We start from the raw sequence: 12,336 nt of genomic DNA, 5'->3' as shown, positions 1-12,336 counted from the left end.
TAAAATAATTATATACACTTTAAAATTATGGTTAGAATTAATTCTCCATGAAATATTAAATATTCACATATAGTTATGCTTACACTCAATTTTTAAGCTACAATGATACATACATACGCCAGCTACATTTACTTACCTGAGTAAGTAACATAAAGGCATTATCCGCCCTAAGATGTTTGGTGAGAAATTCCACACAATGTGCTTCCAAGGCTGGGACTGCGTATTTCTTGGCAGTATAAAGAGTGGTCATAACTGTTTCTGGGCCAATTTGAACTTCGTCTGAATATAGAAATCTGGAAAGCAATTGGGAAATTTGCAGAGATGATGTTTTAGATAAGCAATCCAGCAGAGTTAAACCTATGAGGAATATTTTAAAACATCATAAGCAAACAGAGAAACAATCTGAAATTTGTATCAGACTTAGCAGTCTACAGGGCATTTGCGCATACATCACCTCATTTCATTCTTACTTAATCCCAAGAGGTAGGAAGTCTCACAATTTTACAGAGGAGACTAAGGGTAAGCGAAGACCATGTGACAAACCCATGCCTCTAAGCCAAGTCTTCAGAGTTCTTTTCATCACCCCACAGCTGCTCAGGACAATAGTGGCTCATTCATCTCTGCCTCACCAAAAGACGTTTACTTAAGTATAAATCTATAGGTAGCTAAGGTCACATCTCTACACGTCAAAATATTCATCATTTCCTATTAATAGTGCCTTCTTATTCTGCGCATCTTTTAACCTTTCACTGTTATCCCAGAATTAGCATAATGACCACGATTAGAGTACTGGGGCTTTGGAGGAATAAAGCAACTTAATAATACATTAAATGACCCCTTGTTGCTATGCTATGTGCTTTGGGGTACTGAGGTCCAATTTTCTTTCAAAATACTATCTATCAGCCCAATACTCCCTTCCTCCTAGTTCACTGCTTCTAACTGCTAGGTCACCAGGAAATCAGCTTCATGGGACGGAGATAAAGCATAACATTGTTAATGAAGGCTTGGGTAGTTCTTGTTAAACTATACTTGAGCTTTTGCGTTATCAACTTTCGGCCTGTTTCATGGCTCCTCAGAGACACTTGTGCTCACTGCCCAGTTCTCAGCTGCACTTACGACAGCTGAGGATACTGAAGCATGGCAGTAAGAACAATTACTTCATTTAGCGACACTTAAGGGCATTAGAACATTTATTATATTTCCAGGACCCAAGTTGTAAAATCAAGGCTTAAGAAAACCCAATACCTTCTTTCAGAATACTCTACTACACTGGAGTGAGGAAAGCTAAATTCTCTTTCATGGCCCTACTCTCCAGCCTTTCAACTTCCTCCTCTTTTATTCCTGTGGCCATAATCACCACCCATGATGAAACCCAGCCAGGCATCCCCCCACCTTCCCACCCTAACCAAACCCTCCCATTCCTCTAGTAATACTATCCTGACAACTACCTCAAGTGGAGGTACACTCCCCTATATCTCAAGCTCAAAAGCAAGGGCTGTTGTTTTTCAGGATTATACTGTCTATACTTATTTTCTTCCCCAAAACTCCTTTTAGATACCCAAGTCAGCCAACTGAATCACCCTCACAGTGCTCACCTAACATTATGTGCCATCTTTGTGATGAGTACAGGGAATTAAAAACTAAGTGAGGCACAGTCCCTCATGCCCAGGGGGAGGGAAACGAGGAAAAAGAAGAGCAAGTTAGCATTTGTTGAGTGTCTACTGTATGACAAATGCCAACTCATTTAATCCTCCCATGAAGGAAAGTAGATGCTATTACCTGCAATTTAATGAAGAAAAAACCAAGGCTGAGCAAACATGAGAGCCGCTTACCGTAACACACCATTTCTAGGCTGCCAGTACCATAGGACAAGGCCAACCAGAAGAAAGAGCCTGCTTTGCTTTGCGCCTGTTCTACCGCTCACTGTGCAACGGGAAGCAGGGCGTGTGCCTCTCTAAAAAGAGATGAGACTAACAATACTTCAAACTGTTGTCATGAGGATTAACATAAGTTAAAACACAAAGCATTGTGAATAGTGCCTAACAAAAAAATCTGCCTCATTAAATGTTGGCTATTTATTTGTACATTGTCTCATTTTTAGTGCTATTTTCCTCTGTGTTTTGCAAGATTTCCTTGCTGTTACCTTCTGGTGCCCTCCTATTTTTCACCCCAGCAATCACGTGTTTTAATGTCTAAGAATGTTTGCTTCTTTCTTGATGGTTCCTTTTTTCTACATAGCATGTCTTAGTTTTCTGAATGCAAAAGTTTTAGTTTTATGGATGGATCTCAAGTCTCCAAGATGATATTAACCAAAATTTCAAAAGTTCCCTTCTCTCTGTTCCCTGAATTACCTGTTTCCTTGAGAATCAGCTGTTCTGTTTATATTGGTCTTTGTCATTCATGTTCTGATTTTGTTTATATGTCAAATGATTAATGACTATCTCCAAGTTTAGTACTCTAGTAGTTGGTCTGTTTTCAAGATAAAACTATCTCCAAAATGGAACGGTTGGCTGGGAGCTCTGTGCATGTGGAAGGCTTGCTGACTGGCACCTGGTATTGCACTGGGAAGCCAGCCTTGTGGTCAGGGACCCCTCAGTGCCATTGTGAGGAGAGCTTAATCATGAGGTTCCAAAGACACACCAGCAGTCCTAGTTCTTCTTAGGCAGTCTGTTCAATTTATTTAGAGGAGCCTGTCATTTGTCACAGGGAGTTAGTCTGCAAGAGCTGGTTGAGGGGATGTACATGCAGGCTTTAATTTCCAAGTTGTAGCACTACCTTCTCATTTCCGTCCTCCTTACTTCCAGCTCCTAGCCTAGAACCTTGCTGGGCTTCTGCCAAGAAAGGCAGCTCCCACCTCCCCTGCAGCTTTGAAAGCTCTGGATTCTAGATTCCAGATTCATCCACTCTAGTTCAGCCGTCAACCAGCTTCCAAATGCTTCCTACACTGTTGGTCCTTCCAACCCTCTCTTTTTCTCCTCACAGTAATGGACTTATTGTTTTTTGTATTTCTTAATAGTTGTTTTAACTGAGAGAGAGAGAGAGAGAGAGGGAGGGAGAGAAGGCTAACAGTATGCTCAATTCCCTTCTCAAACTAGAAACTTATGAAATTTTTAAGGACAAGGTAGAAGTCTTTACAACTGCCTTAATTTTCTGCAGGCAAAAATTACTGGAGTTGTGAAACACAAAGCAGAAACGTGGGGCCTTTATCACATTTGCCTTTGTGTTTGAGTAGTTTCAAACTTAAAAAGTGCCACAAAGTTGAAGTACATGCTTTTATGAGAATCTGTAACTGGGGGCTCTGACTTAGGGAGATCTGGAAAAGCTTCTTAGAGGAATTTCTGCTTGAGATAAGATCTAAAATATGACAAGAGGGTGGGATGAACATTCTAGGAACAAGAGAGAATTGTTTTTAGACTATTTTGTATGCGATCTGCTCCCATTCAAACAACTTTAATTAAAGTATACTTTGGTAATATACCTTTGGCTTATATCAAAGAACAATTTTAAGAAAACAACCATATCTGTATCTAAAGATACAGACTGAAGACACCATTCATTATAGTAAAGCCTTCTTTATGAAGGGACTTCATCAGGATTTTTTTTTACTGGTCTAATTATTAGAGTTGTCCATCTCCTAAGCAGCTGGCTTGTTTTTAATCTTTTTTTCTTTTTTTATAAACAATAGAAATTTATTCTCACACTTCTGGTGGCTGGGAAGTATAAGATCAAGGCACCAGCAGATTCTGTGTCTGATGAGTGTTCTCTGTGTCTGATGAGTGTTCTCTGTTTCAAAGATGGTACCCTCCTGCTGTGTCCTCACATAGAGTAAGGGGCAAAGTAGCCTCTGGGGCCTCTTTTATGAGAGGTCATTCACGAGGGTGGAGCCCCCGCTGTGACTTAGTCACCTGCAAAGGCCCAACCTCTTAATACTATCACATTGGGTACTGAATTCCAACATACGAATTTTGGAGGGACACATACATTCAGACCATAGCCGTGAGGTATAACAGAAAAGAAAAAATAAACTGTTACAATCTGCAGGTTATGTAATTATGTGCTTAGATAATCCCAAAGAATCTATAAATTGTTAAAAATTTAAGTGTACTGAATTTCACTGTACTGAATACTGTAGGCAATTGTAATACAGTGATAAGTATTTGTATATCTAAACATAGGAAAGGTACAGTAAAAACATGGTACTATAATCTTACGAGACCACCACTGTATATACATGGTCCCTCATTGACCAAAACGTTATGCAGCACATGACTGTACTTTGGTAATGAAATGATTAAAAAGTAATGTCATAATGATAACAAGTATATATTAGGCTCTAACATTTAATACTAATCTCTAAAGATATTCCCCAATAAATTACGCCTTCTAGTATTATTCACACCCTTATATAGATTTGCTCCTTGATGAATCTGGGCTGACCCTATGTGAATCTCTTTAACCACCAGAATGTGGCAGAGTGGCACTATGCCAGTTTGGGGCCTATGCCTTAAGGATGCCTCGTAGCTCCTGCTTTTGCACTTTCGGGAGCCATGAGCCAAGAACTCAAGCTGCCCTACTGGAGAGACCAGCTGGAGAAGCCATGTGGAAAGGATCTGAGACTCACGTGGAAAAGGAAAAAGGCTTTTTTTACTCATCCCAGATGCTGAGTCAAACCTCCAGATGACTCCAGCCTGAAGTGTTATCTGACTACAACCACACATCACAAACAAAGCACCCAGGTGATCCCAGTCAACCCACACATCCGAAATATAATAAAAGATAATAAAATGTTTAAGCCACTAGGTGTTGGAGTGGTTTCATCTACGGCAATAGATAACCAAAACCTACTATGAGAGCTTAGATGAGCCAGTGTGCAATTCTGCCTGTGGGTGGAATTTTTATAGAAGAGGTAAAGCCTGGAGATTATCTGAAGTGTAGTAATTAAGTATGGAGGTCTAGGCAGAAAGACTGAGAAGTAGAAAGGTAATGAATGAGGCCTTAGAAGGCAGGCATTAAAACGCTAAGTGCATGGAGAGGAAGGGAAGGAAATAGAGATCAAATCACAAAGGTTTTGTGAATCTGCAAAAGCATTTAAACTTTATCTCACAGGCAAAAAGAAGTCATTAAAAGATTTAGCGGAGTCAGGCCAGGCACAGTGGCTCACACCTGTAATTCTAGTACTTTGGGAGGCCAAGGCAGGAGGATTGCTTGAAGCCAAGAGTTTGAGACCAGCCTGAGCAAAACCGAGACCCCGTTTCTACAAAAAATAAAAAAATTAGCTGGGCATGGTGGCAGAAAATAAATGAAAAGAAGTGGGTAGAATCCTCAGGAATGGTTCAAAAAGGATGAGAAATAATGTAGAATGGACTGGAACCAAACTGCACCTTGAAGCCAAGCCCACAACTCACTTCCAGCTGATCCACAGAATCATGAGTGAGAATAAACTGTTGCTTCATTTATGGCATCATGGCAAAGGCTGACTGACACAGGGATAATAAGTGTGCCTGCCTCAAAGTACAAAAGTGCTTAGGAACAGTATATGGCACACAGTAAGCACTCATTAAATGTCAAGTATTTTTATTAATGACATGCCCATCTGTGTGGGTACAAGACATTCCTTTGTGAAGGTCCAGTTGGACATGAGGGTGTGGAACTGAGCAGGGCCCTGGAGACACAGACGGGGGAGTAAGTAATGCCATGGGTTAATGGGAGAAAGGACAACAGCTGAGGACACAATCCTGAGCAATAATTACCCCATGGCCCCTTCTAGCCATCATGCCACTTCTCTGTTCCCTTTTGCAACAAAACTCCAGAGAGGATTGTTTATATCGGCTGTCTGCAGTTCCTCACCTTCCATTTTCTTTCCAACCTAACTGCTGAAATCACTCTTGGCAGGGTTATCAATAGGCTCCAGCTTCTCAATACTAACAATCAACTCAGTAACTCAATGTCCTCATTTTTACCAACTCTCAACAGCATTTCAAACAGCTGACCACTTTCCATAATTGACAAAGTTTTCCACTCCCTCTTTCTTGAAACCTTTTCTTCAATTTGACTTTCAGGATACTACACTCCTTGATTTCCCTTTTTTTTTAATGAAGTCTGTCAAGCTTTCCCTTCTAATTCCACTGACAGCTGCTCCTCCGTTTCATTTTATGCTTCTTTTCCTCTTCCACTTCTCCATGTGTTGGAAGATCCTAGGGCTGTACCTCTCACCACAATCTCCATTCCCTCCCTAGGCAATCTCACTTGGTCTCACAGTTCAAATCCCATTCACTCTTAACTTTCAACTTATGTTCCACAAGAAGTAATTTCCTAAATTCCAGATTCCTATCTCTGTCTACGTCCCTACTTACATGTTCTGGAAGTCCTCTTGGTTCTACCTTTAAAATACACCCAGAATGTAATCACTTCTCTTTATGTCTTGTACTACCAGCCTGGTATGACTCACCATCACCTCTTGCCTGGACTATTTACTGTGAAGCCTCTGAATTTATCACCATGCGGCCTAGTTTACACCCCCTACAGTCTAATCTCCAAGCAGCCACCAGAATGAGTTTTTTAAAATGTAAATGAGATCACAGCACTACGCTGTTCAAAACTCACCAAAGGCTTTCCATCACATGCCAGGTGAAACTCAAAAGTCCTTCCTAGGTCTCTAAAGCCCCGCACAATCCTGCCTGGCCTATCTTTTTGACCTTATCTTCTACCAATTCTCCCTAGGCAGCTCAAATCACCATGGTTTACTCTTGCATTCCTCCTCCAACAGGAGAAACCCAGGGCCCAAAACATTTTATTGCTCAGAATGCTCCTTCCCTCCTGACTTGATCATTTTTCTTCAAAACATTGTCAGTACTTGACATTATATTCCATCTTTGTTTCCCTTTACTAGATTACAGGCTTCATGAGGGCAGAGACTTGTTCTTGTTTACTGCTTTACCCCCAACACCTAAAACAGTGACTGACACAAGGGAGACACATAGAAAGTGCTAAATATTTGTCAAATGAACAACTGAAGTACTTCATCTAAAGGTCAGGCAGGTCAAAGTGAGCAGTTTCTTTAAGGGCTTCAAACTTAAGTTCATAAGCGTTTATGTAATGTTAACTATACAAGTTGTAAACATAATAAAAGCATGAACAAGCTAACCTGCTTTTCCAACTCAGCAAGTACTATCTGACATCTTTTTGTCACTCAATATTAGGTAAATACAACATGTGTGTTTCACAGCCAGCCAGTACCTAAGTTTAGAAACCAGTCCAGATATCAATTTCAAAATAGAACAATGACCACAACCGGAAGGATAAACACACCATGAAAATAAAATACACTGAAAATTTAAAAATGAGAAGTTGCACTGTTCATTTTAAGGACTCTAAAATTAACTTCTGTTGTTGGGAAAGGATTGACTGATTAGCAGCTTCAATGAAAATATGAAATATGCATTTTTTTCCTCTACATTCTTAGCAATCTAAATATTTTTTCAAAGGAAAAGGCTGCCCAACAATATTTTTCGATCAGTGGCTCTCAAATTTAGCTGGTATAAATATTACTAAAGGATAGTATTAAAAACGCTGTCAAGTTCTCACCTCCAAATTCTACAAATTCAACGAACACCCCAGGAGATTACAATGCAGATGGCCCCCAGATCATTTTGAAAAATACTTCTAGTCTAAAAAATACAAATGAGCTATATCCAATCCTCTTGGTCAATTTCAAACCAAAAACCAAAATGACCTAGATCCTAGCTTTTGAGTTTTTTTTCGCCCTGTAGTATATGTAACTGCTCTAAATTACAGAAAATACAGGAAACAAGAAGAAAAGGTACTTTCACCTTACCATTGCAATGTGCCTGTGCTTATTAGCATTTTGGCATGTTTCTTTCTATCCTTGTCTCTCGCTATACAACATTTATTCTTTTTTTTACCCAAGTAATCACGGTGGTTTCAAATTCTATTTATTATAAATATTTTCCACGTCATTACCTAGTCTGAGTTATCATATTTAGACACATTATATTTAATCAAGTGGACCTATCATTGTTTACCTAACCATTCCCTACAGCTGACTACTTCCTCACTACTTACTATCAACAACGCTGCCGTAAATATTTTTGTACAGAACTTCTCAGTATTCAAATGCTTCTCACATGTGGGAAGAAAAATCTGTAGCACCCACCTGTTTTTCCAAAAGGGTTTTTACTACCACCTTTGTCAGAAAGTGCTCCTTAGACATTATCTTAAAATATTCTGGTGGGGTTAATGGAAGAGAAAAATACCTGGCTCTTTTAATTTGCACTTCCTTAATTACTAATGAGATTAAACATTCTTCATTAATTAGTTGTAATTTTTCCTCTAAATTATCTATCCTGTCTTTTATGCATTTATTGGTGGGATCTTAGTATTTACTTCTAGTTGTGTGAACTTTATACTCAATTTCCTATTCATTTTTGTGACTGAGCTGTGAGCCTTCCTGGACTGTCTATTCTGTTCCATTGACCTACCTAGTTTTGCTACCCAAGACTCTGCTATCTTAATAGCAACACCGTCTACTCAGACAGCTAAAACCATCTTAGTATAATGAAGCACACATGGTTGTTTTCAGTGTGAGTTGGCTCTGCTACCTTGGGCAAGTTACTTGACTTTTCTGGGCTTCAATCCCACTTGTAAAATGGGGTAATACCTATACCTCCCTAATAGGACTATTGTGATTAAAAGCTAATAATGCCAAACCATTAATCCTTTCCATTAAATAAAATTTATCAGATGTCAATCTACTACCTTCAAATAACCACAGGCAAACTCTGTGTGAATCTCATGGTGCCATTCATTTTTAAGCAAATGTGACCTTATCTGCAGAAATACAAGGCAGGTAAAGCCACACTTACTTGTTTTGGTATTCACTTTCCTAGGTCTTGACAAGCAATATGTTAATGAAAAAAAGTTAACAAAAAACCCCAAACCATCAGTCCTGCAAGACTTTGCAACTACTCTACTCCCCTGAACAAAATCATAAAAATGTGCAAACGGGCAAACAGCAAAACCTGATTCGCCCTCTATTCTTGCCACTTCTGTAATTCCGGAGCCTGGGCGACAATCCACTATCGGAATGCGAAAGCGCCTTTCAACGGTAAAACGCGCGCCAGCGGGACGGCGACACGAACGTTCACTGGAACCGGGGCAGCCGGCCGCCCCGGCCTGCAGTTCCACTTCCCCCTCCCGGAGCATCCCTGGCTCGGAGGGAAACCGAGGCCCGGGCGAGTCAGGAGCGCCCGCCCAAGGTCGAGGCGGAGCCGGGGCAGGCCGGCCCGGTGCTGCCGCCCGCCCGCCGCTCACCTCAGCAGCGCCAGGAAGGCTGCGGGCTCCACGTCCGGCAGCTCGATCTCGGCCGACGTGGTGGCCATGCCGCCGTTGAACATGGCGTCGAAGACTGCGCTGCCGGCCGCCAGCACGAAGCGGTGGGCGGGGATGCGCTGCGGGCCCCCGGCGGCGGCGGCGCCGCGGCCCTTGCCCAGCACGAAGCGCACATCGCTCAGCAGCTCCGAGTTGAAGAGGAAGGCGAAGCGCTCCTTAAGCGACGCCTTGGTCGCCTGCCAGTTGTACAGCGGCTCCCGCTGCAGGGGCAGCAGGGGGCCCAGAGAGGAAGGAGACGGCGGCAGCGGCGGCACCGCCGGGCCCGGCTCTGCCTCGGTCCCCGGCGCCTGCTCCCCTGCTGCGGCCGGCCCGAGGGACGCCATCCTCTAGCCGCGCGACGCCCCGGGCTAGGGAGAGAGCTCCCGGCGCCCCGCCGCCATCACCGACGCCGCCCCCGGAGGTCGGCGCCGCCTCCCAGCCTTCCGGGAAAGGCGCTTCCGGAGGCCCCGCGCCTCCGCCGGCCCCGCCCTGCCGGCGCGCGCTCCCGCCCGGCCGGGTGCGACGGGGCCGGGGGACTCCGGCGGCGGGAGGGCGGGGGCGCGGGGGGCGCGGCCGGGCCCCGCGCTCTCGGGGGCGCCGCTTCTGCGGGCCGGATGTGGCCGGGCCCACCTCGATCTGCAGGCGGCTCGAACTCCCGCCTCTTCCTTCCCTCAGGCCCTTATCACCAGCCCCGGTGCCCCCAGGAGTACCTAGGACAGGTCCCCACGCCTCTCCCGAGGAGTGTCTCTCCCGGAAGTGGAAGGGGCCCGAGGGAATGGCCAAAGGAGTTTGTGAGGAGGGGACGACAGGACTCCTCACAGCCCTGTCCCTCGGGCGTGGCCAGGTCCGCTCCGGATGGGCGCGGCTTCTGTGGAAATCGCAGGAGCAGAGCTGGCAGGCGTGGCACCCCGGGGACCTCTCCCCAGGTCTGCAGGCCCCTTCGCCGTCTAACTGCCCCTCGGGCTCGGTGCCTGCGAGACGCGTCCTCCTGCTCCTTCCCCTGCACACCGCTTCAGCCTGAAGACTCTCCATAGGCCGTACCCTGTAGAATACTGTACTACCTAGTTTAATGAAGGAAAAAGTTGAAAAAACACAGAATTAGATATGAGAAAGGATATGTAAACATAATTATGGAGATTAAAAATAAAAATGTGAAGAACTCTATTGGTACCTTTGAAAATATTAAAGAAATGTACTAGTCTAGGAAACCTGGCCGGGCACGGAGGCTCACACCTGTAATCCCAGCACTTTGGGGGGCTGAGGTGGAATTACTTGAGCCCAGGAGTTCAAAACCTGACCAAGACTTATTAAAGGTTAAATTAGGAAAACAAAACAAAACAACAACAAAAAACCTGACCAGAACAGCTCACAGAAAGCAAACTATCAGCCAATCTCATATATGAATAAAATATGAAAATTTCAAAGTAACAGCAAGTCAAATTTAGCACTAATTAAAAGCATAATTAACCACAACTAAGTAAAATTTATCCAAGTAATTCGAATGTAATTCAATATAAAGAAATAGTACTGGCAATTATCACCTCAAATATAGACATCTTGGCCCAGGTATCAAAAAGACACCACATATCCTGTGACACAGTGCTTTCCCTCTGGGGTATTTGTCCTATTCAAATATATTCATATATTTGTGAAATGACTAAGTACATAGATATAACTGCAGCTATATTTGTGACAATAAAATACTGGAATACCCATCAGGAGAGAACTGGTTAAATTATAGTATATTCATATGATAGACCACTGTACAACCATTAAAAAGCAGATAGTATTATATGTACTGATATGGAAAGCTCTTCAAGTTATATTGCCCAATGAAATAGGAAGATAAGAAAACAAATGAAAATGAGCCATAAAGCTGAGATAATACAACATTTAACAGGACATTATAATTTATAGTACTGGATCAGTACTTCTTAACTCTGTGACAATGTATTAATCAACTTTTGGCCTTGACCTTGTTCTACTTCAGTTTTCTCATTTGTAAATTTGTTATTAATATTATGTAATAATAATAGCTATATCATAGAATCAGGAGTGGATTCAGGTTTTATGGATCTGAAGCTTATACAACTGGGGGGAGTACTTTCTAAGAAAAAGAATACAAAATTAGAAAATTGGGGTATGTGGTTTTCATTGAATAAGTCTTTCAAACTTTTCTATATGTTTGAAATTATTAGAAAAATTAGAAGAGTATGAGGAAAAAATAATAACAAGTCATACATTTTTTAAAAAGCTAACAAATGTCACAAACAACACAAATTCTGAAAATAGCAATCTTTTTTATTAACTGCCTGAAACACTTCTATAATACTTTTTTTTCCATGCAGTTGTGGCTTCATACTCTTTGTCTCTTCACATGAAAATAATTTTGGAATATCATTTTCTAGAGAGAGGATAGAAAAATTATGTTTTTCTTCTAACATGATCAAAAAAATTACCATTGGTTGTTTAGTTTCTTCAGTTTCAGAAATTGTTGCTGGTAAATAGCACATTTTTAGGATTGTTCTAAAATCTAGGAATCTCTTGATATTTGCTTTCTATATGAGCTACAACAAACATTTTTAGAACTGCTACAGATTCTTGCCCTACAAACACAGGAATTTTGATAAATTCTATTTTTGGCAATTCCTGTCATAAAAAAGTATGATTATCTATAGTTGTAATCGATGAATTATCAAGAATATTTCTCACAGCAGAACAGTTCTTTTTTCACCAAGTGTTAATGAGAACCAAATCCTCTATTTACAAATTTACACTTTGATGGATTGGAAGAATTTTCCATAGACTAGCTGTATTTGTAACCTTATTTTTCTCTACTACTCACATACTCTGGGGCTGGGTCTCAGAGGATCCATTTATACTGTGATGAGTTCTGGCCCTCTGTCACCACCTTTGTGTCATGATGCTGGCTAGGTCAGCATAGTAGGT

The 12,336-nt window shown here is 42.0% G+C and overlaps 1 protein-coding gene across 1 annotated transcript in view; it reads right to left on the bottom strand.

Moving 5' to 3' along the window:
* BTBD1 (BTB domain containing 1) overlaps window positions 1–9,939 on the bottom strand; it is a 40,532-nt gene extending 30,593 nt beyond the window's left edge. The window contains exons 1-2 of the mRNA XM_045561585.1: window positions 9,331–9,939; window positions 137–293 (exon numbers count right to left, since the gene is read on the bottom strand). Of these exons, the coding sequence (XP_045417541.1) occupies window positions 137–293; window positions 9,331–9,731 (558 nt within the window). The 5' untranslated portion in view covers window positions 9,732–9,939. The remainder of the gene's footprint in view (window positions 1–136; window positions 294–9,330) is intronic.
* Window positions 9,940–12,336: the final 2,397 nt, after the last annotated feature.

This window comes from Lemur catta, chromosome 9, assembly GCF_020740605.2.
Source record: "Lemur catta isolate mLemCat1 chromosome 9, mLemCat1.pri, whole genome shotgun sequence".
NCBI classification, from domain to species: domain Eukaryota; kingdom Metazoa; phylum Chordata; class Mammalia; order Primates; family Lemuridae; genus Lemur; species Lemur catta.
This window is presented reverse-complemented; position numbering and strand designations above follow the sequence as displayed.